The following is a 24,557-nucleotide window of genomic DNA, read 5'->3' as shown; positions in this document are numbered from 1 at the left end:
TTGTTCATCTGAGCCGCTCAGACATAAAGCGCCGAAGAGTGGTGTGCGCAGATAACCTCTTTTTAATTTAATCAGAAAAAAAGTTATTCACCAGCAAATATCATGTATGATCAAGACGAAGGTATGTGTGGGGAAATATAAGCTTAATTTGTGTTTCTTTATTGTTTTATTATAGTGAAATGTGTAGTTGATTTAGTTTCAAGCGTTAACACAACGTAACGGGCTAACGTTAACTGGTTAAAGCTAGCTTTGTCGTAAAATGGACAAGTTAAGCAAAACTAACTAACTTCTAATATTACAAGTCTAGGTTTTATATCTAGTACAAGCATTTAATGTGTGGTTTCCATTTTAGACTGATAGAGAGAAAGAATGAGGCAATGAATTTGTAAGCATGATTTGTCAGCTACTGTGTTACACTCTTTGCATTAGATCAACTCTTTGTGTAATTAAATGACTTTAAGTACTGTAATTATTGTAGATATCCAGTATGATGAAGATGATGATGAAATCACCCCTGATTTGTGGCAGGAGGCCTGTTGGATTGTTATCAGGTAATTGTGTAAAAAAAATCGTCATTGCGTTTGTGCAGGTATTTGTGTAACTTTAATTACAGTTGTTAATTATATATATAATCTTTAAGAGGAATCTTAAACTTTTTTGACACTGCTTTGCTTGTTTCTTGTCATACTTCTCTTTCCAGCTCATACTTTGATGAAAAGGGTTTGGTGCGACAGCAGCTGGACTCATTCGATGAGTTCATCCAGATGTCTGTGCAAAGGATTGTGGAGGATGCTCCACCCATTGACCTGCAGGCTGAGGCCCAGCACACATCTGGAGAGGTGGAGGAACCGGTGAGTGGCTGGATTCAGTGCCCTTCTATCATATGTGGTTATGGTCCTTTCAAAAATAAATTGACTTTCTCATTTAATTTTTTTTTTCTGCAGCCTCGGTACCTTCTGAAGTTTGAGCAAATCTACCTGTCCAAACCTACTCACTGGGAAAGAGATGGCGCTCCCTCGCCTATGATGCCAAACGAAGCCAGACTCCGAAATCTCACGTGAGTAATGCCCTTCAGTGTTCGAGGGGAGTTTAACCCCTTCATGTGAAATAATAAAAAAATATGAATTTTTAAAAATGGAGCAGTTTATTGAACCTTTAGACAAAAAAAAAAGGTTTTTTTAGTATCATATTTCAGGCCATCATATTTATGGCTCATAGAGTATTATATAGGAGAAATAGTTTTTTCCCCCCCTAATATTTAACCATTGATTAGCCATTCAACATTACAGTATAATTGAGAGCTATCAATTTTAACATTTATTAGCCTTTAAAAAATAACAACTTCTAATTTAAGTGAACTTTAAACAATCTTCACATAAACCCATTATAATGTCATATTTAGCTACCTGTGCCCTTCAGCAAGTAGTTATTTAGTTATCAGTTAGTTATTAGTTAGTTATCACTAAATTCTAAATTAAATATAGATGAATCCTTAAAGCTACAAAAGTTATTGATTTCCTCTTTTTTTTTTCTTTGATTAACAGCCATCACAGCAGCTGGGTTATTAGGTTATTTTGGCTGCTTTAAGAGCTGCCACTGCTGAACATGACGCGGATCTGATACACATCATATTTTCTCACAACTCTACCTTTTCTGAATACACTTCAGGTCTTAAAGTCTCTACTAATGAGCTGAAGAGTTGAATCGGGTGTGTTAGATGAGAGACAGTGCTGGGCTGCTCCAGGACAGTTTTGAAAACCACTGCATTTCAGAGACATGTTCTTAAATCTGACTCGTATATAACAAATACTTACATGCATGCACAGTTTTAAGGGAGCTTTAATCACCTTTTTGTTAACTTAATGACTTAACTGAAGACATTACTTTTTCTGCTTTAATATGAAATGATATAGGCTACAGTGCACATCGCCACATTTGCATGTGCTACAAGCACAGTAAAACGGCTGACAGGAAAATTCATTTTTACTGACATATGGCCTGACAACATCTCATCTGACTGAAGTTCACTGTTCTACTGAAGCTCCCTCGTCACCTGTACATTTTCTGTGCTTGTTTGACTAGCACCTGGTGCTGAGGTGAAGTTGGAGTGCGCGTCTAAAAATTTCTGCGTCTAAATAAACGCAATTCTTGTCAAGAAAAAAGAGGCAGAAGCAGCAATTGTGAGTGGGGTGGCCAACCCTAGCTCCGCTCCTGCGTTAATTGCATTATGTATTTTAACGCGTCAAACTGAAAAAAATAATCACATGCATTAATCACAAAATGTGTAAATTTTGACAGCACTCATTTAAGTGCTTAGTTTTATGATCAAAGCTCTGTGGTTTTTATTATGGGGGATAAAACATATAATGTAAAGATGTACAAATAAACATTACTTAAAAGCCTGATGTGTCTTGTTTGATTTTTGATAATCCCATTTTAACATAATTTTTCTAAAAAAGGATGCATGTATGTATAATAAAGTAATCCTAAATTAATTTAGTCTAGAATGTATTCATCGTAAAATATTACTAATAAAAATTATTCTTACGTTTATTATTAAAATCAGTATTCAGCAGTAGATTTCACAGTTTTTGGAATTATACTAAAAGGCCTTTTACTTGCTAAAAAAGTATACACTGTCAAACAGACGACAGACTATAGAGCAAAGTTTTGATCATGTTGATAATTTAGAGATGTTAGAAATTTGTCTTTCAAAGGTTAAAGAGGTATTAAAGCATACTGAAGTTACATGGTGTTGTGTGAACTTTAAAAGTCCCACAAATTTGACAGAGGCAGGCAGAGCTTTTATTACATGTTGTATCTGAATGCACGTTGTGACTTGCAGGTATTCTGCCCCTCTGTATGTGGACATCACAAAGACCATCATAAAGGATGGGGAAGAGCAACAGCAGACACAGCATCAGAAAACGTTCATCGGCAAAATTCCCATCATGCTCCGTTCCACGTACTGTCTCCTGAGTGGCCTGACAGATCGTGATCTTTGTGAGTTGAACGAGTGCCCACTGGACCCTGGAGGCTACTTCATCATCAATGGTTCAGAGAAGGTCCGTTTTGATTCAAAACACAGAATTACAGACATAATCATAGAATTATTTTGTTAGTGAAATCATATCATTTGTTGTCGTTTTTGCATCATTTGTTTCAAAAGTCTGATTTAGGGTAAATGTGTTCTGTCATTTCTCCAGGTCCTGATTGCTCAAGAGAAGATGGCCACTAACACAGTATATGTGTTTGCCAAGAAAGACTCCAAGTATGCTTACACAGGAGAGTGCAGGTCATGTCTGGAGAACTCCTCCAGACCCACCAGTACCATCTGGGTCAGCATGATGGCCCGTGGAGGGCAGGTCAGTATCAAGTATTCTGCTTGCAGATTGAGCAAAGTTGTATGGTTTTTGGATTCATTAACCCTTTGTGCACTTCCTACGCAAATATTTCTTCTGTGTCCAGGGAGTAAAGAAAAGTGCCATCGGCCAGAGGATTGTTTCCACTCTGCCGTATATCCGGCAGGAAGTACCCATCATCATTGTATTCCGTGCTTTGGGATTTGTGTCAGATAGAGACATCCTGGAACACATCATCTATGACTTTGACGATCCTGAGATGATGGAAATGGTATGTCCCCTTTTGTGAAAAATTAAGCAATCCTTTGATTAGTAGAGTTTTATTTCAGAAGTACCAATAAATTAGTGATTCAGCTCAAGACTAATAACGCCATATTCGTACCTCCTGATTGCTCAAGAGAAGATGGCCACTAACACAGTGTATGTGTTTGCCAAGAAAGACTCCAAGTATGCTTACACAGGAGAGTGCAGGTCATGTCTGGAGAACTCCTCCAGACCCACTAGCACCATCTGGGTCAGCATGATGGCCCGTGGAGGACAGGTCAGTATCTGTAGACTGTAAGCAAGTATTCTGCTTGCAGATTGAGCCAAGTCGAATGGTTTTTGGTTTCTTTAACTCTTAGTGCACAGAATCCTATGCAAATATTTCTTCTGCATCCAGGGAGTAAAGAAAAGTGCCATCGGCCAGAGGATTGTTTCCACTTTGCCGTATATCCGGCAGGAAGTACCAATCATCATAGTATTCCGTGCTTTGGGATTTGTGTCTGATAGAGACATCTTGGAACACATCATCTATGACTTTGATGATCCTGAGATGATGGAAATGGTCTGTCCAATTTTGTGAAAACTTAAGCAATCTTTTGTTTAGTAGAGGTTTATTTTATAAGCACCATTTCATTTGTGATTCAGGTCCAGACTTATAACAGCTTTCTCTGCTTTTTCCCACAGGTGAAGCCATCTTTGGATGAGGCCTTTGTGATTCAGGAACAGAATGTGGCTTTGAACTTCATTGGCTCCAGAGGGGCCAAACCTGGTGTCACCAAAGAAAGAAGAATCAAATATGCTAAAGAGGTTTTGCAGAAGGAGGTGCTGCCACATGTTGGTGTATCAGATTTCTGCGAAACCAAGAAAGCATATTTTCTAGGGTAAAATAGCATTATGATTTTATCGCGTTGGCTGTAGCTTACACTACCATACAAAAGTTTGTGGTCTGTACGATTTGGATCAAAAATACACTAAAAATTAATATTTTGAAATATTATTACAAATTGTTTTTATAACAAATGTAACCGTTTTAATATTTTAAAAAGTAATTTATTCCTGTGATGGTAAAGCTTTATTTTCAGCAGGCATTACTCTAGTCTTTGTCACATGATCCTGCATGTTCATTCTAATATCATATCTAATATAATTTTTGTGGAAGCAATGATACATTTTTTCAGGATTCTTTGAATTGAAGTTTAAAAGAACAGAATTATTTTAAATATAATATAGAATATTTTTCAGATCATGTAAAAGTCTTAACTGTCACTTTTGTTCAGTTTAGTCTGTCTTGCTAAATAGAAGTATACATTTATTTAAAAAAAAATTATTGACCTCATACCTTTGAACAGTAGTGTGTATATATAAACACATTTGTTTATTATAAATAAATAAAAAATTACTTAAAGATTTTTATATTTGTGTAATATAAATAAAATCTGATTGCTTTCTCTTTTTAGTTATATGGTTCACAGACTGCTGTTGGCCGCTCTGGGTAGACGAGAGCTGGATGACAGAGATCACTATGGCAACAAGAGACTTGATCTCGCTGGACCCCTGCTTGCTTTCCTTTTCAGAGGGTAAATAAAAAAAACGTTTCACTAAACATTTAATATACATTAAATAATGCTTGTGGAAGTTTCCAGATGAAAATTACCTCCAGAGTTGAAATCTTTGTTTATCTGTTTTTCCCAGAATGTTCAAGAACCTACTAAAGGAGATCAGAATTTATGCACAGAAGTTTATTGACCGGGGGAAGGACTTTAATCTCGAGCTGGCCATTAAGACTCGCATCATTTCTGATGGACTTAAGTACTCTCTGGCCACGGGTAACTGGGGGGATGTGAAGAAAGCCCATCAGGCCAGAGCTGGAGTATCTCAGGTGAGCTCAAATATGCTTTCTTTTCTGTTTACAAACGTTTCTTCCATTGCTCTACCATTTTTGCTAACTGTTCACTCACGTATCTTCATTGCCTTTTTATATACAAAGGTGTTGAACAGGTTGACCTTCGCTTCCACTCTTTCCCACCTGCGCCGTGTAAACTCGCCTATAGGACGAGATGGCAAGCTGGCCAAACCCAGGCAGCTTCATAACACATTGTGGGGTATGGTGTGCCCTGCTGAGACCCCAGAGGTAGTACACTTTAAAACTAGTATGCATGTGACCTTCAACCCCAACCCAAGTTTTCAATGGAGGGAAATTATTTTGTTGCAGGGCCATGCTGTAGGTTTGGTGAAGAATCTAGCGCTCATGGCCTATATTTCTGTGGGATCTCAGCCGTCCCCCATCCTGGAGTTCTTGGAAGAGTGGAGCATGGAGAACCTGGAGGAAATCTCACCCGCTGCCATTGCAGAGTGAGTGTCATACCTATATTCAAGTGTTGATAAAAAAAAGAATGCTTTAAGCTAGAATAAAACTGAATAAAAATTTTTTTGTTTAAAAGTAGAGGCTCTGATCTTTTGGTTGGTGTATTGCATATTCAAATATTCATACAGCAAAATATTCTGGAGGCCATCAAATTTTTGTGAAAATCATCAAAATCGCTGGCAGTGGCTGGCAACTTTTTTCAAAAATGCTGGCGGGGAAAGAGTTAATTGGCTTTCTTTGTTTATAAATTCATAGTCAATAATTTTATTGAATTTTTACTGAATCATACAATATAATTGTTTCTTCCTTCAGTGCAACTAAGATTTTTGTGAATGGTTGCTGGGTGGGTATTCATAAAGATCCCGAGCAGCTGATGAACACACTGCGGAAACTGAGGAGACAGATGGACATCATCGTGTCTGAGGTGTGACAACACTTGAGCACCACTCCAGTTTAACGTTTTATTCAGTGTACAGCACCTAACTGATCTTGTTTTCATCGTGGTCCAGGTGTCAATGATCAGAGATATTCGTGAGAGGGAGATCAGGATCTACACAGATGCTGGCAGGATCTGCCGTCCACTGCTTATTGTAGAAAAACAGAAACTTCTTCTGAAGAGACGACATATTGACCAGCTCAAAGAGAGAGAGTACAACAACTACAGGTACATACATTTGTGAAGAATAACTGGTTTCAGAATCCGACTGTTCCTCAATAATAGAGTATCTGTCTCTTGTGTAGTTGGCAGGACCTGGTAGCCAGTGGTGTGGTTGAATATATTGACACACTAGAGGAGGAGACTGTGATGTTGGCCATGACCCCTGATGACCTTCAGGAGAAGGGCGTGGCTTATTGCTCCACCTATACACATTGTGAGATTCACCCGTCCATGATTTTGGGTGTCTGTGCATCTATTATTCCCTTCCCTGATCACAACCAGGTACCGCCCCACATATTACCTCTATGAAACCTGTATGATATTGTGGATTTATTGAAGGGGTCATGAACTGGCCTTTTTTTTTTTTTGTACTGTTTTCTAAGCTCCACATATAATGTTATTAAGATTTTTACATCAAAAAACATCCAAATTTAGAAGTAATAGGCTATTTTCTGTCCTGTTTTGACCCCCCTCATCTGAACGCTCTGTTTGAATAGGCGTGGCGGATTGTAGACTCAAGGAAGTAAATGCCCACTGGTATGATTGGCTAACAGTTGTGTATGTTTGACACCCTACGTCCTTCTAGACGGACGCTGCTGTGATATTAGTTAAAAACGCATAAATACTCTGTACATATCAACGATCTGTAATAACAGACAAAGCAATAGTGACCACGTAATAAAAACAGTTACTCACACTTGTGTGGAGCGACATTACTGTCTGATCCAATATAGTCGCACAGCATCGTCTTTTAGTTTCAATCTTTCTGAAAATCCTGCGTCGAATTGTGCTTTGTTTGTAAATGAATCCGCGGTGAAATTAAGTGAACTGATGCAATCTGGAAAATAAAGTTCATCCACTCTTTCCTAATGTTAGGATCAGAAGGAAGGCGATGCAAAAGATCAAGGGATTTTTGATTCATAATTTCATGACCCCTTTAACATTTTAGAGGATTTTAACATCTGCAAACCCAAATATGATATCTAATTTGAATATTCTCTAGTATAACCATTTGTAGCTGAAGAACTTGCATAATATAGCATCTAAATGATACACTCTCCTGTCTACAGTCTCCCAGAAACACGTACCAGTCTGCTATGGGTAAACAAGCCATGGGAGTTTACATCACCAACTTCCATGTGCGTATGGATACCCTGGCACATGTGCTCTACTACCCCCAGAAACCCCTAGTCACAACTCGTTCCATGGAGTACCTGCGCTTTAGAGAGCTGCCAGCAGGTAATTTATATCTTACGTTGAACAGTAGTACTGCAACTGTTTCTACTCTGCCGTTCAAAGGTTTGGGCTCAGTGAGATTTTTTTTCTTTTTTTTTTTTTTTAAGAAATTAATACTTTAATTCAGCAAGGATTCATTAAATTGATCAATAGTGGCAGTAAAGACATTTATAATTTTGCAAAATATATTTCAAAATAAATGCTGTTCTGTTCATCAAAGAATCCTGAAAAAGTGTCAGTTTCCACAATGTTAAGCACAACTGTTTTCAACACTGATGATAATAAGAAATGTTTCTTGAGCATTACATCATATTAAAATGATTTATGAAGGTTCATGTGACACTGAAGAGTAATGGCTGCTGAAAATTCAGTTTTGCCATTCTACCATAAATTGCTTTAAAATGTAATAAAATTGAAAACACTTATTTTAAATTGTAACATTTCATAATACTACTGTTTATTGTATTTTTGATCAAATAAATACAGCCTTGGGTGCATAAAAAAAATCTCACCAAACTCAAACTTTTTAACAGTAGTGTGTAAATGATTCAGACATAATTCAAAACGAAATGAGAAAAATTCGTAATTCGAAAAAAAAAAAAACCTTAATATATTTTTCTTAAAAGGTATCAATTCCATTGTGGCTATTGCATCATATACTGGATACAACCAGGAAGATTCTGTCATCATGAACCGTTCGGCTGTGGATCGTGGATTTTTCAGGTATTGGATTCTAGGTTTTAGCTGGTGAAATTGTAATGTGAAACATTACTTAAAATTCTCCTTTTTCACAAAGTTCCTGTTTTGATTAAAATGTGTGTCATCTCAGGTCTGTGTTCTACCGCTCATACAAGGAACAGGAATCCAAGAAAGGCTTTGACCAGGAAGAGATCTTTGAGAAACCCACCCGAGAGACCTGTCAAGGTGCAATTCTAGTGTTTTTACTCTTCTTTTCATCCCAACTAGCCTCAAGCAGCATCATATAATTATTCTGTTCTGACTACTGCATGAAGCAAAAAAATCAAGTCAGAAAATATTTGTTAAATATTTGTCTACATATGTGGACCAGTGAGTTTTTAGTTTGAATATTCTTGTTGACATTCGCTGTAAACCTTAAGATAAACCCTGAGATGGGGTGCATTGCTTGATGTTTTATCACATCACGTTTAGCTAGAACATGGTGAGGAATTCTGCATAAGGTGCATTATCATTTCTGTTTCTTTTTCTCTAAAGGTATGCGACATGCGATCTATGACAAGTTGGATGATGATGGTTTGATTGCTCCTGGTGTACGTGTGTCTGGCGAGGATGTTATCATTGGCAAAACCGTAACGCTTCCAGAGAATGACGATGAACTGGAAAGCACCAACCGTCGCTACACTAAGAGAGACTGCAGCACATTCCTGCGCACCAGCGAAACCGGAATTGTTGACCAAGTCATGGTCACGCTAAACCAAGAGGGCTACAAGTTCTGCAAAATTAGGGTGTGCATTGAGATTTATTTTGCCGTTCTTTAAACACTGTTTGTGCCAAATGCATAAATGTAAATTTTGCATTTTACAAACTTTGTGCAGGTCCGTTCAGTTCGTATACCACAAATTGGAGACAAGTTTGCCAGTCGTCACGGTCAGAAGGGTACCTGCGGTATCCAGTACAGACAAGAGGTAAGTGTGCACTATCATAGAGAAGTTTAAAGGCCGATACGATTATTTTATGTTTTTGAAAGAAGTCTCTTATGCTCACCAAGGCTGCATTTATTTGGGGAAAAAATTGTTAAAACAGGATTGTGAAATAATATATTACAGTTTAAAATAGCTGTTTTCTGTTTTTGTAAATAATTTTTGTAAATAATTTCTGTGATTACAAAGCTGAATTTTCATCAGTGTCACATGATCCTTCAGAAATCATTCTAATATGCTGATTTGCTGCTTAAAAAAACATTTCTTATCAGCGTTGAAAACAGTTGTGCTAATTAATATTTTTGTGAAAACCAAGATTTTTGTTGCAGGCTTCTTTGATGAATAAAGTTCAAAAGAACAGCATTTATTTTTAAATAAACTGTCACCTTTTAATCAATGTAATGCATCTTTGTTGAATAGAAGTATTATTTTAACAGAAAAAAAAAAAACCTTTACTGAACTTCTGAACGGAAGTGTATAATGCAGGATGTAATGTTGTAGTGCTAATTTTTAATGTCAGTGTGACTAAATGTGTATGCCAGCTTTGTTTAGACTAGCCTGTAGTTGAAGGTCTGTTCACAGGATGTGGCTCTTAAACAGTTCCTGATAGCAGAGAGACTCACAGCTGAAGGCCTTGTAAACAGTCACTCGAAAACCCAAATGCAGCTGAGGTGCACGTCTGACCTGCGCTGCGAATTTCTCTCATTAGGACATGCCGTTCACATGTGAAGGAATCACTCCAGATATCATCATCAACCCTCACGCCATCCCCTCCAGAATGACAGTCGGCCATTTGATCGAGTGCCTGCAGGGGAAGGTACTTTGGTTCTCTTCTCCTAATCCTGCATATCGGGCTTGTCTTTCAACTCGTTGTCTACATTAGCGACAGATGTTTATTCTGGGAAGATGTGTTTGCACACGTGCACACAAAGATTCTCCGGCTAAGTCATGTTGACATGTTTGGTACTTCCGTTCAGGTGTCTGCTAACAAAGGGGAGATCGGTGATGCCACGCCATTCAACGATGCTGTGAATGTACAAAAGGTCTCCAACCTGCTGTCAGAATACGGTTACCATCTGAGAGGCAATGAGGTGAAGAGCTTCTACCTGCCAGTGTGGCAGCACTATTAAAGGGATAGTCCACCCAAAAATGAAAATTGTTCTAATTTATGCATCCTGAAGTTGTTCCAAATTAGTTTACCTATTACCTATTAGTTTCTTTCTTCTGAGGAACATAAAAGAAGATATTTTGAAGAATGTTGATAACCAAACAGCTTTGGTTCCCATTGACTTCTGTTGGACAAAAATTCAGTGGATGTCAATGGGAGCTGAAACAGTTTGGTTATCAAAAATCTTCAAAATATTTTCTTTTGTGTTCCGCAGAAGAAGGTCATACAGGTTTGGAACGCCGTGAGGATGAGTAAATAACCATTTAAATTTTTGAGTGGACCGTCCCTTTAAGAATGCATTAAATATGTTGAAACATGTTTCTAATGATAGTGTTTTTTGCAGGTTCTGTATAATGGCTTCACCGGCCGCAAGCTCACCTCTCAGATCTTCATCGGACCCACATACTACCAGCGTCTGAAGCACATGGTGGATGATAAGATCCACTCCAGAGCCCGTGGTCCGGTCCAGATCCTCAACAGACAGCCCATGGAGGGTAGATCACGGTGAGACTTCACAATTACACTTGCAATTTTTCCATGCATAATATATAACATCACCTATCAGATCTTATTACTGTTTTTTTTTTCTTTTTTTTTCTTCAGTGATGGTGGGCTGCGTTTTGGAGAGATGGAACGTGACTGTCAGATCGCTCACGGTGCCGCTCAGTTCCTAAAAGAGAGACTTTTCGAGGCCTCTGACCCATACCAGGTCCACGTCTGCAATCTATGCGGCCTCATGGCCATAGCAAACACCCGCACGCACACTTATGAGTGCAGGGGCTGCCGCAACAAGACACAGGTGAGCAAGCACTGATATCCTGTCTGACTGGGTCAGGTGGTCATTAAAGTCAGCATGAGATGAAACTTCACGCTGTATGCTATTGATCTTATTATGATCAATTCATCCAGTGCATGGATGCTATACAGGATGGTTGTTGGTTCAGTTCCCACAAGGAGCAAGCAATTAGCTATTACCGGAGCACATTATAGAACTTGTTTTGGATTATTTAAGATGTTAACACAGGCTCTTTCGTGACTCTTTCCATCCTCTGCTTTGCTCTTTCAGATCTCTCTGGTGAGGATGCCGTACGCCTGTAAGCTGTTATTCCAGGAGCTGATGTCTATGAGCATTGCCCCACGGATGATGACCAGCTAAACAAAACGGATGAATGACGGAAAACGGGATATACAGAATAATGGAAAAAATCATAGGGAAAATTATTTTGAATGGATCCCAACAGCACTTCCTGTGGTAACTGCTGGGCTTGTGAACTTCTACATTTTTTGTTGTTGTTGTTTATCATGTTATTGTTCTGAAACAGATGTTTTGGCTGTTCAACTTAGAATAAAATAAAGCTTTTTATAAAAAAAAAATAAAAAAAAGGTTGTGATCATGAGGACATGATTGCTTAGTTTTTCCGCACAGACAACACACTGTATGCCTCTTCAAGTACATCTTTATTCATTAGTGTTATACAAATATCAAAACATATAAACAGATGCATTAGATGCTCAGACTTTTATAGGACAACACTTAATTCTACTGTAATTTAGGATCCACTGTAAAGTATTAATTCTTAACCTCCTCTGAACTACAGTATTTGTGACTTGTTTAGCGAAATTGTCATGGCATTAACTAAAAGAAAATTATTTTTTGTTGGCTTTCCCATGACAATATTCTCTTTTATTTAGCTCAGAGATGTTCAAACCAGGGCCTGCAGGCCAAAGTTGCTCTCGAATAGGTAAAAAATAAAAAAACATACCATTGATGTATATCTTAATTAGTAATTTATCTTTTTATTTAAATTTGTTTAAAAAAAAAAATTTTTTTCTTTAAAATTAATAAAACCTAGTTGGATATAATGCAACATTTACTTACAGCCCATGGTTCTCAGTTAAGTATGATTTTTGGCCCATTATAGTAAAACATTTGAGAAACCCTGATTTAGATTTAGTCTTAAAGCTTTTCTTTTGACTGAACCTTGGAGGAACAGATAAAAGTCTAAAAACACAAATTGTGCACAAATAGTTGACGCTCAAAATATCTGTTTTTCAGCACCATAGACATCCACCAAAAGAAAAAAAACAACTAAAGGGATTAAAAAAATCCCTTTAGGGATCACTAAAGTGAGTACAATTTGTATCATCAAAAACATAAAGTGAAGCGAAACATGCATATGATAAGTGGAGACGAGATATTTGAGTGCCTTCATATGCATGTGAGTGTGAATATGAAGTGTGCACGCCTGAATGTTTGTGTTCTTGTGTACAAGTGCGTGTATCTCTTTTAAAAAATCAATCTGATGGTCATACCTGTTTGCGCTTTACAGTATCGAAGTTATGTGGGCAGACACATTGTAGAGTGAGGTAAAGTGTATATCTGGATTTTTGTGAGTGTCTCTGAACACAGGGATTAAAGTTCTCCGTCGCTACTACGGATTTCCGTTAATTGCAGCGAATCTACGACGGATTTCCGTCAATTGGAAAAAATGAGGGGAAAAGAAACATTTAGCGCATTAATCATAAAATTACAGGGTACAGGTTCCCCTCAAAATGTAGAGTCATGCCCTGTTAATATGGGGTTTTCATTGAATTCTTAAACATTTATGTTTGATCTCCACCTTGTATGTATATAGAAGTCTTTTGATATAAGCTATATTAAAGAAGTATTTTTTTTCACATAAAGCAAGTTTTCTCCATAGAACAACTACAGAATAAAGTGCCCATGTGCGAGCTGCTGTTTGTGGTTCAGGTGGTGTGAGAGAGCAGTGATGGTGCTAAATGCTTGTCATCAGTGCACAGGTGCAGTGTTTCAACATCTCAGTCAGAGGCCACGTCCTCTTACAGCGCAGCATCCTTCCCTGCATACAAACAGACAAGAGGCGCCAATGACGATGAGGTTTTTTTAGTTTGCTGCACAAAAAGGAATATTGTGTTATACAGCCAAACAAAGGTAGGTATTTGGCATTAGATAAATAACACCTAAAAACTAAAATTCTGCTCCAAAATCATCATAAAAGTAGTTCATATAACTTGTGTGCTATATTCCAAATCATATGTGAGGAACAAATGGAGATTTAAAGGGATAGTTCACCCAATAATTAATATTCTGTCATCATTTACTCACCCTCAAGTTGTTGAGTGCAAAAGAAGATATTTTGAATAATGTTGGTAACCAAACAGTTGATGGTAGCCATTCACTTCCATAGTATTTTTATTTATTTATTTTTTCATGGAAGTCAATGGCTACCGTCAACTGTTTGATGGAAGATAGATTTCTGTTGAATGATACAGGTTTGGAACAACTTAAGTCTTGAGTGAATGATGACAGAATTGTTATTTTTGGGTAAACGAGCCCTTTAAACAGTGTTAATTTTGTATTATTTATATATTATAGTATTTATTAATATTTTGAATTAGCTATGTTTTTTTTTAATATTTTCAGTTTTCATTTTAGGTTTAGTAATTTTTATGTGCTTTTATCATTTTTATTATTATTATTTAATATTTCTGTTTAGACTTTTTCAGTTCCTAAAGAACTGACATTTTCTTTTTTCTTGCTTTTTCTTTTTTCTTTTAGTTTGTCATTTCTTTACTTAAACTTATTTTACTTCAGTTAGTTCCCAAAGAAACATTTTTTTATTTTTAAAAATTGCTTCTATTTAGCATTTTCTGTCCCTAAAAGAACTGACATTTTTAAAATCTTTTTTCAGTACTAGTTTTTGCATCTTATTACATCTTCACCTTGTTTTATTTCAGTTAGTTCCCAAGGAAACATTCAAATTTTTGCTCATATTTTATTTTTATTATATTATATATTTTATTTATTATAATTGTATTTTTATTATATTTTTTATTTATTTTTAATTTCCTTTTAGTTTTAGTTAACAGTAACACTGGACTTAAATCATTTGACACTTTAAAGCTTTAAATGTTACTTGCTTCTCCATTCAGATTAAAAGGCAGATGTGACATTTGTGCAGCAATCAAATCCATGCTTATTGTATGACTTCAGTCATATGGTACTTTTTTGATGCTTTTTTGTAATTTTGGAAGCACTGTCATCACAGAATGATTCCAATGTATGGAAAACAGCAGCTTGGACATTCTGCTATACACAGAAAAAAGAAAGTCATACGGGTTTGGAACAACACGATGGTGAGTAAATGACGATTAGCTAGCAAGCTTTTTCAGAAATCATTCAATCTCATCTAAGCTGGAATTTTCGAGCATGCCTTAGAGAAGCAAAATTTTGATGGACTGAAACCAGGGTATGTTCCTCATAAAGTTGTTTTATGGGCTGAACATGCAACAGTAGAAACTCTTGTCACTGCAAAACTCTTGCTCACAGGGAACTGGCAGGTGATGGTGGCCAAGAAAACAGCTTGGCATGATGGGACACGTTCTATACAGCCATGTGATGCACACATAAGTTTCTACTACTAATGCAGGTCTTTTATGTATCCTGAAGCATGAAGTAGGTGCAAATGGACTGATTTATTGTACATCAGTCAATCACCGTTCAACTGCACTCACTCACCCTTCTTGGAAGGAATGTCATTGATGGAATCCACCACGTGAATGGAGCCCACGGCCGATGCTTCGCCCTGGATGTTGCTGGCGTGACACTCGTAGGAGCTGTCCTCATCCTTGGTAAGTGGAGATATCTACAACAGATGGCCATCAACCTTAGTTTTCACTCAATCTGTTCTCAATGTTTTGATAAGTGCAGAGAATTCCAACTAATGTAACCTGAGATGAGCCTAGAGTGCCTTCAGAGCTGCGCTGTCAACAAAAAAAATGTTGTAACGGTTTTGTTGCGCAATAAATAACACTCATAACTTGCAGCAGAAAGCTTGTAGTAGTTATGTGCGGAGAGATACATAATCGAAAGAGTTTATATTTAGTTAAAACACACTTACTAGCACCCAGCCAGTAACCTCATGCTTTTCCGGGCCTCCGCGGGTCTGGACGGCCAGGTTGTCTTTGTCTCCAGGGAGTGGAGGAGTCTTTTCTTTGCTATTAGATACCTATGAGAATCACAACACTCATAAAGATCTTTTACTTTTACACTGCATGGGTTCATTCAAAACAAATTTCAACATATAAATCCCTAGCACATGATTTTGCAGCACATTAAAGCTTGTTTGTTCTGTGGTGACTTTGGTTGTGCATGATTAAGTTTCACCAGACTCTACTGAAAGAACTGTTTCATTTGCACAGATTATCAAAGATATTTTTTGAGTTTTTCTCTAAACTATAACCACATGTGGAACCAGACAAAATAGATCTTAAACTAATAAATAATGTATTGCATTTCTGTGTGTAGTTTGATAAACAGCCATCTGAAGTCTTTTGAGTTCATGAGCATTTATGGAAATGCTAAATGCTAAGCTAAAAATTGTCTGTAAACACAGGGTTAATATGAAGGAATCTTCCATGTTGATTTTTTGATACGCATTGCATTTATTCTGTGTTTTAGGGTTACAAGAACTGTCCATAAAATGTCCTGGCAGAAAGTTACCAGTACCTGTTTTGTTTTTCTATGTATTTTTCCATATAGTGTGAGGTGAACGGTGAGGTAAACATAAGCATATTACTGAAGTTACAGTAAGGCTATGGAAATGCTTCTATTTTGCATTTTTCTAAGCAAATACACATTTTCCTTGAATATTATATTATCTGCATATCAATTTGAGAAACACTTAATGAAGGCTTTGAATTTGGCAGAAACTTTGTTTTTAAATAAAAGTTAAATTTATGTTTGTAGAGTGAGTGTTGCATTTTTTTCTAGAGTTGAGTATCAATTTGAGAGAAACATTTTTATTTGAATCAATTATAATAAATTATTTATTTATTAATTATATTTATAATTGTTCTTATTTTCATTGTTGTCGCTGTTGCTGTTATTATTATTTAATGTAATGGCAGTATTAACTTATAAGTAAAAGAAATGAAAGATTATGCAAATTATGCAAATTTCTCTAACTTTTCAAAATACTCCCCTCACTCTTTCTCAAGCCTGTCTTCCAGACTTTGTTTTTTATTGCTTAAACTTTTTAATCTCCTTCTCTGATCTCAAGAGATGTTTTAAGTAGTTATTGAGTGACTCTGGGTCTGCATCGCTGTAATAAAAATATCCCAGGGCCCCTCAATCTGACGCAAGGGTGAAATTAAGTTAAAGAAATGGAAATTTCTCTGACTTTTCAAAATACTCCCCTCGCTCTTTCGCAAGCCCGTCTTCCAGGCTTTAATTTTATTGCTTAAACTTTTTAATCTCCTTCTCTGATCTCAAGAGACGTTTTAAGTAGTTATTGAGTGACTCTGGGTCTGCATCGCTGTAATAAAAATATCCCAGGGCCCCTCAATCTGAGGCAAGGGTGAAATTCTGCATCCAGGACATAATCTAGTTTCCACCATTTATGAAGCATGACTAACCTGATCAGCAGAAACTGCATAAGAAAATACAACCCATATTACCGCATGTTTAAAGTCTTAAACTAATTTACAGACACAAAAATGAGTTGGAGCACAAACATAGTTTTAAAGACTAATATTTCCCAGGGTTTCAGATTTCCTGAGAGCGGTTAATAAGGAGGTTTTGTTTTTTATCATGGGAAATCACCATTAGTCATTTGTCTATTTGGTCATCCGCTGTGGCATTTCATATTAGTGACCTACTCTAAAGCCAGTAAAAGCAGTGCCCAGTCCCATGGAATTCTTTGATTCTATCTTTAAGGAGAAAGCATATCTCCTTTAGTTCTAGAAAGTCCTTGTTTGTGGTGCTATTGTTTCTGTGCTGTTATTCATAGCAGTGGACATCCTTTGACATAGCTGGAGCTGTACTGTACGCACAAGCACATCCTTCCCTCTTTTCCATATGGGTTTTGTGTCTGTGCTTTAGGATCTGATACATGAAAAACGTATCAGCTCAAACGTTAACTACTTGCAAAAGCAATATCGATAGAGTAACTGAAATCTGTTCTTTACCTTTCTCCAGGTGAGCACAGGTGTGGGTATCCCGGTGGCTTCACAACTTAGGAAGACCTGTGAGCCAGTCACGTTCCAGACCTCTCCTGGAGCTGTTACAATAATTGGTGCTGTTCAGGACACAAAAGAAACAAAATGATTTAGAAGATGCATTCTAGTTGCATATTATAATATAATAAGCATGCCATGCTGATGTTATCAGCATGTGGGTTTCCCTCGTGCCTGGTTGAGTAAGGAATTCTGGGACAGAGTTTGCACACTGCACTGATGGGCAGATTGTAATACAGAGAACAGCTGCTTCATTGCTTCTAGTGTTAAGTGTGTAGTCACATAAAGGAAAAGTTCACTCAAAATTGAAAAGGTTATTTCCAAAAATGACACGAGGGTCCGTGTGACTTTTTCTTCTATTAAACACATAAAATTATGAATTATTAATTAATTCAATGTCTTAGCAGTTTTCTATTAAATTAAGGTGAATGGTGACTGGCTTCAAAAAAGATATATTGTCGTCGTCTGCATCTCGTAAGACAATGGAAACTGCACCATGGGGGCCTCTATACATTTGCTGAGTTACAGCGCCTGCTGTGATTGTACAGTCCAATTCTTGATGAGCATGCTTTATTGCAACTGCTGCAAGTGAAGATCATGCCGGTCTGTGTAGATGTTCGGTCTGCTCTCTGCCATCTCCGTTCTCTTTTCTTTTCCCACTGGTGCTCTCTCCTCCTCTCGCTAACTTCGATGCCTGATTGAATGGCATGCCTCCATCTGTTACAACCTACAGCTACTTTTTCCAGGTTGTCTGGATTGATGTTACTTGCTTTCAGGTCTTGTTTGCATACACCTTTGTAGCGAAGTACAGGCCTTCCTGCCGGCCTGGAGCCAGTGGCAAGTTCACCGTATAGCAGATCTCTGGGGATTCGGCCAGCATTCATGTGGCTGACATGACCGAGCAAGCGCAGATGCCTCTGAGTGAGCAGGGCAAACATACTAGGTATTTTATTAGAGATGAGGTCCTGCCAGGAAATGCCCAGAATCCTTCTTAGACTGCGAAGATGGAAGGCATTGAGTCTGCGTTTTTGGTGGGAATATACAGTCCATGCTTCACTGCTATAAAGCAGCGTATTCAGTACGCAGGCTTGATACACCTTCATTTTGGTGTTGATTGTCAGCATGGAGTTATCCCAGACCCGCTTTGCCAGGTGGGTCATTGCTGCTGTTGCATTTCCAGCTCAACGTCAAGGGAAAGATTATTGGAGATGGCAGAGCCAAGATAGATAAAATTCTCTACCACCTCAATGGTATGATCCTAAATAAAAATACTAGGGGCACGGCTGACATCTTGTCCCATTATGTTGGTTTTGAGAGGGTTGATAACCAGTCCAAAATCTCTGCTAGCATGTGAAAAGCAATTGATCAGACTTTGTAACTCTTTTTCATCATGTGCTACCAGGACTGCATCATCTGCAAAGAGCAGTTCTCTGATCAGCACTCTCTGTACCTTGAGGTTTAATAGATTACTATCACTTCTGGTGTGAATGTATATGCCCTCGTCTGACTGGTTGAAGGTACAATATAACACCAGAGAGCAGAAAATACCAAAGAGTGTTGGTGCTAGAACACATCCTTGTTTGACCCCACTTTGAGCTTGGAAGGGGTCAGAATATGAGCCCTGCATCTCTTCATGAAAGGATACAATCATCCTCAGGAGCTTGAGTGGGCACCCAATCCTCTGAAGTACTGCAAAAAGGCCATGCCTGATAACCGAATCAAAAGCCTTTGTCAAATCAATGAAGGCAATGTAGAGTGGTCTCCTCTGCTCACGACACTTCTCCTGCAGTTGCCTTAATGAGAAGATCATATCAAAAAACCCATACTGTGCTTCAGGATACACACGTTCTGCAAGTGATTGCAACCTGTTGAGAACTACCCAGGCAAAGGCCTTCCCAACAGTACTCAGAAGGGATATCCCCCAATAGTTATTGCAATCCCGATAATGCTCTGCCCATAATATGATGTCGCCCGAAATGGACTTTAGGGGTGATACCTTAATGATGCTTGGACCGAAAGCCTTCTTCATTCCCTCATACATTGAGCGGATGTTGCCACAGTCAGCAGAGAGTTGAATGCTCTCGCAGATGTTCAGCCAGAAATCATTGGCACATTTACGAGCAATCCGTTTGGTGTCATTTCTAGCCTTCCTAAACGCTGTAAGAGCTTTCACTGAAGCCTCTTTCTTATAGTTAAGCAACACTGCTCGTTTTGCTCTGATAGCCAGCTCGAGAACAGTAATTCCCGCCTGGAACCAGTCTTGGCTCTTTCTTTCCCTTTCCAAAGATGTCCATGGTGGACACGTAGATGACTTCACGAATATGCTTCCACCTTTCTTCGACATTGCTAGTTAGACAGTCTTTAAGGGCTTCTTCAATAGCACTGACAAATTCCTCACAATGAGCTGGAACTGATGTCACAGCTGTATTGATACGCGGGCGTCCTCTCTGCTTTGAGCTGTAGCATATAAAAGATATAAAAGCATTGTAAATGCACCTTAAAAATAGTCCATACGACATGTGTGGTATATTCAAAGTTGCATTGAATGGTAAACTTTGAGGATTAGATTACAAATTCACTCAACAATTACAACCGAGTTGTTAAACTCAAAAATCGATTTAGTCCAAAGGGATAATTAAGAGACAATTTAGTCGTGATAATGAGAAAACTTTCGCTATGTCGACATCACAAGAAAATATGTAGTCGGGTTAAAAAAACATTTTAATGTCGCGATCACAAGATAATTAAGTTGTGATAATGAGAAAACTTTTGTTATGTTGAGATCACAAGATAATTAAGTCGTGATAACCAGAAAACCTTCACTATGTCGAGATCACAAGATAATTAAGTCGTGATAACGAGCTATGTCGACATCACACATAAATGAGTCGTGTTAATGAGAAATGTTTTATGTTGAGATCACGAGTTAATTAAGTCTTGGTAACGAGAAAACAACTTTTGTCATGTCAAGATCACAAGATAATTAAGTCGCAATAACAAGAAAACTTTTGTTATGTCGAGATCACAAAATAATTAAGTCTAATAACAAGAAAACTTTTGTCATGTCAAGATCACAAGATAATTAAGCCGTAATAACAAGAAAACTTTTGTTATGTCGAGATCACAAGATAATTAAGTCGTGATAACGAGAAAACGTTCATTATGTCGAGATCACAAGATAATTAAGTCGTGATAATGAGATTACAACTTTTATGTCATGTCGAGATCACAAGATAATTAAGTCGTGATAACGAGAAAACTTTGTTGAGATCACAAGATAATTAAGTCGTGATAACAAGAAAACTTTTGTTATGTTAAGATCACAAGATAATTAAGTCGTGATAATGAGAAAACAACTTTTGTTATCGAGATCACAAGATAATTAAGTCTTGATAACGAGAAAACAACTTTTGTTATGTTGAGATCACAAGATAATTAAGTCGTGCTAACGAGAAAACGTTCATTATGTCGAGATCACAAGATAATTAAGTCGTGATAATGAGATTACAACTTTTATGTCATGTCGAGATCACAAGATAATTAAGTCGTGATAACGAGAAAACTTTGTTGAGATCACAAGATAATTAAGTCGTGATAACAAGAAAACTTTTGTTATGTTAAGATCACAAGATAATTAAGTCGTGATAACGAGAAAACAACTTTTGTTATGTTGAGATCACAAGATAATTAAGTCGTGCTAACGAGAAGACTGTTGAGATCACAAGATAATTAAGTCGTGATAACAAGAAAACTTTTGTTATGTTAAGATCACAAGATAATTAAGTCGTGATAACGAGATAGCACATGTATGTCTGCAAGATATCTGTTAAAGATCGCTTCATCTGGAAAGCATCTGCTGTGTACAAACATCTGACAGATGTCTTTAAGATGTCAGTTTGTTTTACATACATTCTAAATCATAAACATCTTAAAGACATTTTCTAAACATCTATTTGACATCTGACGTATTGCACATGAGCAAACACTCTAAAAAAGACATCTTGAAGATGTATGCAGACATCAAATAGACGTCTCTGTGATGTACGTATGCTATCAGGGCTGTCGAGATCACGAGAAAACAAGAAAAATAATCCGAATCCATGGCCTGTTAAGACTTCCATAAGAGGGTGAGTAAATTATGACTGAATTTGAATTTTCCCATTTTACAAGTTTGACATGAGAAATGTTATGGTAGATCAAATGTATGATTTTAAGGAAATAGTCTCTCTCTGTAATAGTCTAGTCTGATTCGTCAGTTGCGGCATTCAGAGGCTTTTATTTATTTCCTAATATTTATCGATGTATCGATCACTGGCACTTTCATGTCTGTTCACTGTGGACTCACGGTCTCAAGTTTTTATATGAACGCAACTGGCACTATCTAGTGTAACATATATCGACTGTATTAAAAAATGACCTCAGAGATTATTATTATTCGCGAAATAGTTTTGCAGTGTGTCTTGTTGCTTATTGCTCATTGTAATCGACTATTATTTTCTTAGCATAAGAAGTGAAATGATAAAATATTAAAGTAAAACTAATCAATATAAATCTAATCACATGTTTATTTATATACCATAAAAACTAAAATATGAATGCAAATTCTCCAAGTATGATACACAACACCAGGTTAACTGGGACATTTCTCTCTATCTCAGTGACAAAAAGTGTTCCAGTTTACCTGAATTCACCCCTATATTGTTGAAGCCCACATACACTGAAGTTACTTTAGTAAAGATAACAAAGGGTAGTAAAGGTAACAAAATATGTTTCAACCTGTGAACTGATACCTTGTAGTTGAGGAGTATTTCAACTCTGACTCCTGCTGAGTTCTGTCATTTTGCAGAAGCCAGAGGTCAGAGAAAGCTCTGGAGAGGCATACAGATTCCTCTGGCTCTTTTAATCCCATGCCAAAATGCTGTTGTAATGAATTATACACAGGTTCACTGATTCATGCGGTCTGACTTTGCTTTAAAACAACAGTCTGTCTGTGTGTTTTGCTAAATGAGACATTGCTATTTGATCAGGCCTGATCTCCCTTTTCAGAATTGAAAATCCACCCGAGAGGCTGGAATTTCAGATATGTCTATTCAGGGATAGCAGAACGTTACCACCCTGTATGAAAACAATGGCCTCTGGCCTGTTCCGTAGTTGCCTTGACACACTGTCAATGTATCTGTGTGTGAACAATTCATTTGTCCCAGGGACAAAGTACAGGACGGGTCAGTATATGAGCGCTCTGGGAGAAAAGAAACCCAAACACAAGCACATGACAGCTGAATCACGTAAGTGATTGCATGACGTAGGGCATTAACAAGCAAAAAATAATCGAAAGTAGAAAAGTAGTTGTTGACGCAGCTGTGCATATAAGCCAGCATTTAATTTCTTTGCACATACACTCTGATCCTTATGAAATTCTACATTGGATGAAATAAAAAAACTGACCTTTAAATGGCTGCGGGTGGTTAGGAATAGCCTAGCCTACTTCAAAACATGAAATGTTCTTGCAACATAAACAGTCAATCTAAATTCAAACAGTGAGCCATTATAAATATTAAAACTGCAGGCACATGATGTTTTGCACCTGGTTTGGGGATCTTTAGGTACAGAACTAAAATTTTTTTTTTTAATTTGTCAAAGATGAAGCTACATATTGTATTTACAATATTAATACATTGGCCCCAAACTTAAATCACACTCAAAAATGTCTGAATTCCATTGCATTATATAAATACAAAATACCTACAATTGAATTCCTAGTGACAGGTTCCATTGTGACAATTTGCCCCTTAGTATGCTAGCTACTTTTATTCAGAGGAAATTAATATCACACACACACACACACACACACCTATGTGTGTGTGTAATATTCTGTTTAATATATAAATTAAACGTTCATGACATATTGTAGCCTACATGTACTATTAATCCTCATTATTTAATCTAAATATCTTATTAATGAAAGTTATTAAAGTGTTGACTGCTAAATACAGAGGTTCTTACTGTGTTGAGGCGTCTCACCTTGAGCGCATTTGCCCTTGTTCTGAATCTTAATCTCGGGTTTTTTCTCCTTCACTGCCTTCACACTTGCTACTTTCAGCTCACAGCCGCTTTTATAGTTCACGCCGTCAGTGCCGCACACGACATAGTTGCTCTTGCACACGCAGACCCCTGATTTACTCTTCTCGTTTTTGTCGCTCTTGACGCACTCGAGTCCGGACGCGCAACGCTTGGCTGAGGCTCCGCGTCCGCCGCACGGCTCTCCCACCCCAGACGCGCAGAGCTCGCAGCAGCCGCACGCGTCCAGCAGAGTCCCGGAGGAGCAGCCCTCGGCCGGCAGCGGCGCGCACTTACTCGGGTCGCAGGTGCCGCAGCTGCGGGGCAGCCGGTCCGCTGACACCACAGCGAACAGAGTTAATAGCAGAAAGCAGATCATAGTGAGGTGTGAAGGGTCTCAGGCTGGTTCAGAGTCTGCTGCTCCTTTCTGCTTTGGGATGGAGATACTAGACCCCGCCCAACAAGACTATAAACATACAATAGCACAAGTAAACACATCCTCCGTTTTTGGCATAGTTCTGTTTTTGTTGGCATAATTTATGGATACCATGGAAAGTTTTTTTTTTTTTTTTTAATTTGTGCAAACATAGTTTTTGGTGGTTGGGAGGGTTTTCTAAATAGTTGCAAGGGTGTCCCAAGTCAAAAGAGCCTAGGGCTGCATTTCCCAAAAGCAAAGGTGATCCTAGAGATATTACTGTTTTCACTGTATTTTTGATTAAATACAGGCTGC

At 37.7% G+C, this 24,557-nt stretch overlaps 2 protein-coding genes across 3 annotated transcripts; one reads left to right on the top strand and one right to left on the bottom strand.

Annotated features, from left to right (window-relative positions):
• The first annotated feature begins 14 nt into the window (after window positions 1-14).
• Window positions 15-13,020, top strand: LOC107751318 (DNA-directed RNA polymerase II subunit RPB2). 2 transcript variants are annotated; one of them, XM_016566993.1, is made up of 25 exons: window positions 15-121; window positions 479-551; window positions 701-851; window positions 945-1,057; window positions 2,846-3,065; window positions 3,207-3,365; window positions 3,469-3,633; window positions 4,311-4,507; window positions 5,084-5,203; window positions 5,319-5,505; window positions 5,614-5,757; window positions 5,839-5,978; window positions 6,304-6,415; window positions 6,501-6,655; window positions 6,733-6,931; window positions 7,720-7,888; window positions 8,512-8,608; window positions 8,715-8,809; window positions 9,119-9,369; window positions 9,460-9,549; window positions 10,274-10,381; window positions 10,542-10,655; window positions 11,076-11,236; window positions 11,336-11,531; window positions 11,799-13,020. In XM_016566993.1, the coding sequence occupies exons 1-25, from the start codon at window positions 103-105 to the stop codon at window positions 11,886-11,888; spliced, it is 3,525 nt and encodes a 1,174-aa protein (XP_016422479.1). In that variant the 5' UTR covers window positions 15-102; the 3' UTR covers window positions 11,889-13,020. The 2 variants fall into 2 exon arrangements, with proteins under 2 accessions (XP_016422479.1, XP_016422480.1); XM_016566994.1 differs by lacking the exons at window positions 15-121; window positions 479-551; window positions 701-851; ... (2 more) ...; window positions 3,207-3,365; window positions 3,469-3,633 and adding exons at window positions 3,757-3,903; window positions 4,024-4,188.
• Window positions 12,172-24,260, bottom strand: LOC107751322 (insulin-like growth factor-binding protein 7). Its single transcript, XM_016566998.1, has 5 exons — window positions 23,792-24,260; window positions 17,723-17,832; window positions 15,655-15,762; window positions 15,273-15,399; window positions 12,172-13,593 (listed from the first exon to the last, which is right to left on the bottom strand). The coding sequence occupies exons 1-5, from the start codon at window positions 24,204-24,206 to the stop codon at window positions 13,574-13,576; spliced, it is 780 nt and encodes a 259-aa protein (XP_016422484.1). The 5' UTR covers window positions 24,207-24,260; the 3' UTR covers window positions 12,172-13,573.
• Between the last annotated feature and the right edge of the window lie 297 nt (window positions 24,261-24,557).

The sequence above is a fragment of the Sinocyclocheilus rhinocerous genome, unplaced genomic scaffold, assembly GCF_001515625.1.
Source record: "Sinocyclocheilus rhinocerous isolate Xijiao unplaced genomic scaffold, SAMN03320098_v1.1 scaffold1233, whole genome shotgun sequence".
Classification (NCBI taxonomy): Eukaryota; Metazoa; Chordata; class Actinopteri; order Cypriniformes; family Cyprinidae; genus Sinocyclocheilus; species Sinocyclocheilus rhinocerous.
Note: the sequence above shows the minus strand (reverse complement) of the source record. Positions and strands in the feature narration are given on the sequence as shown.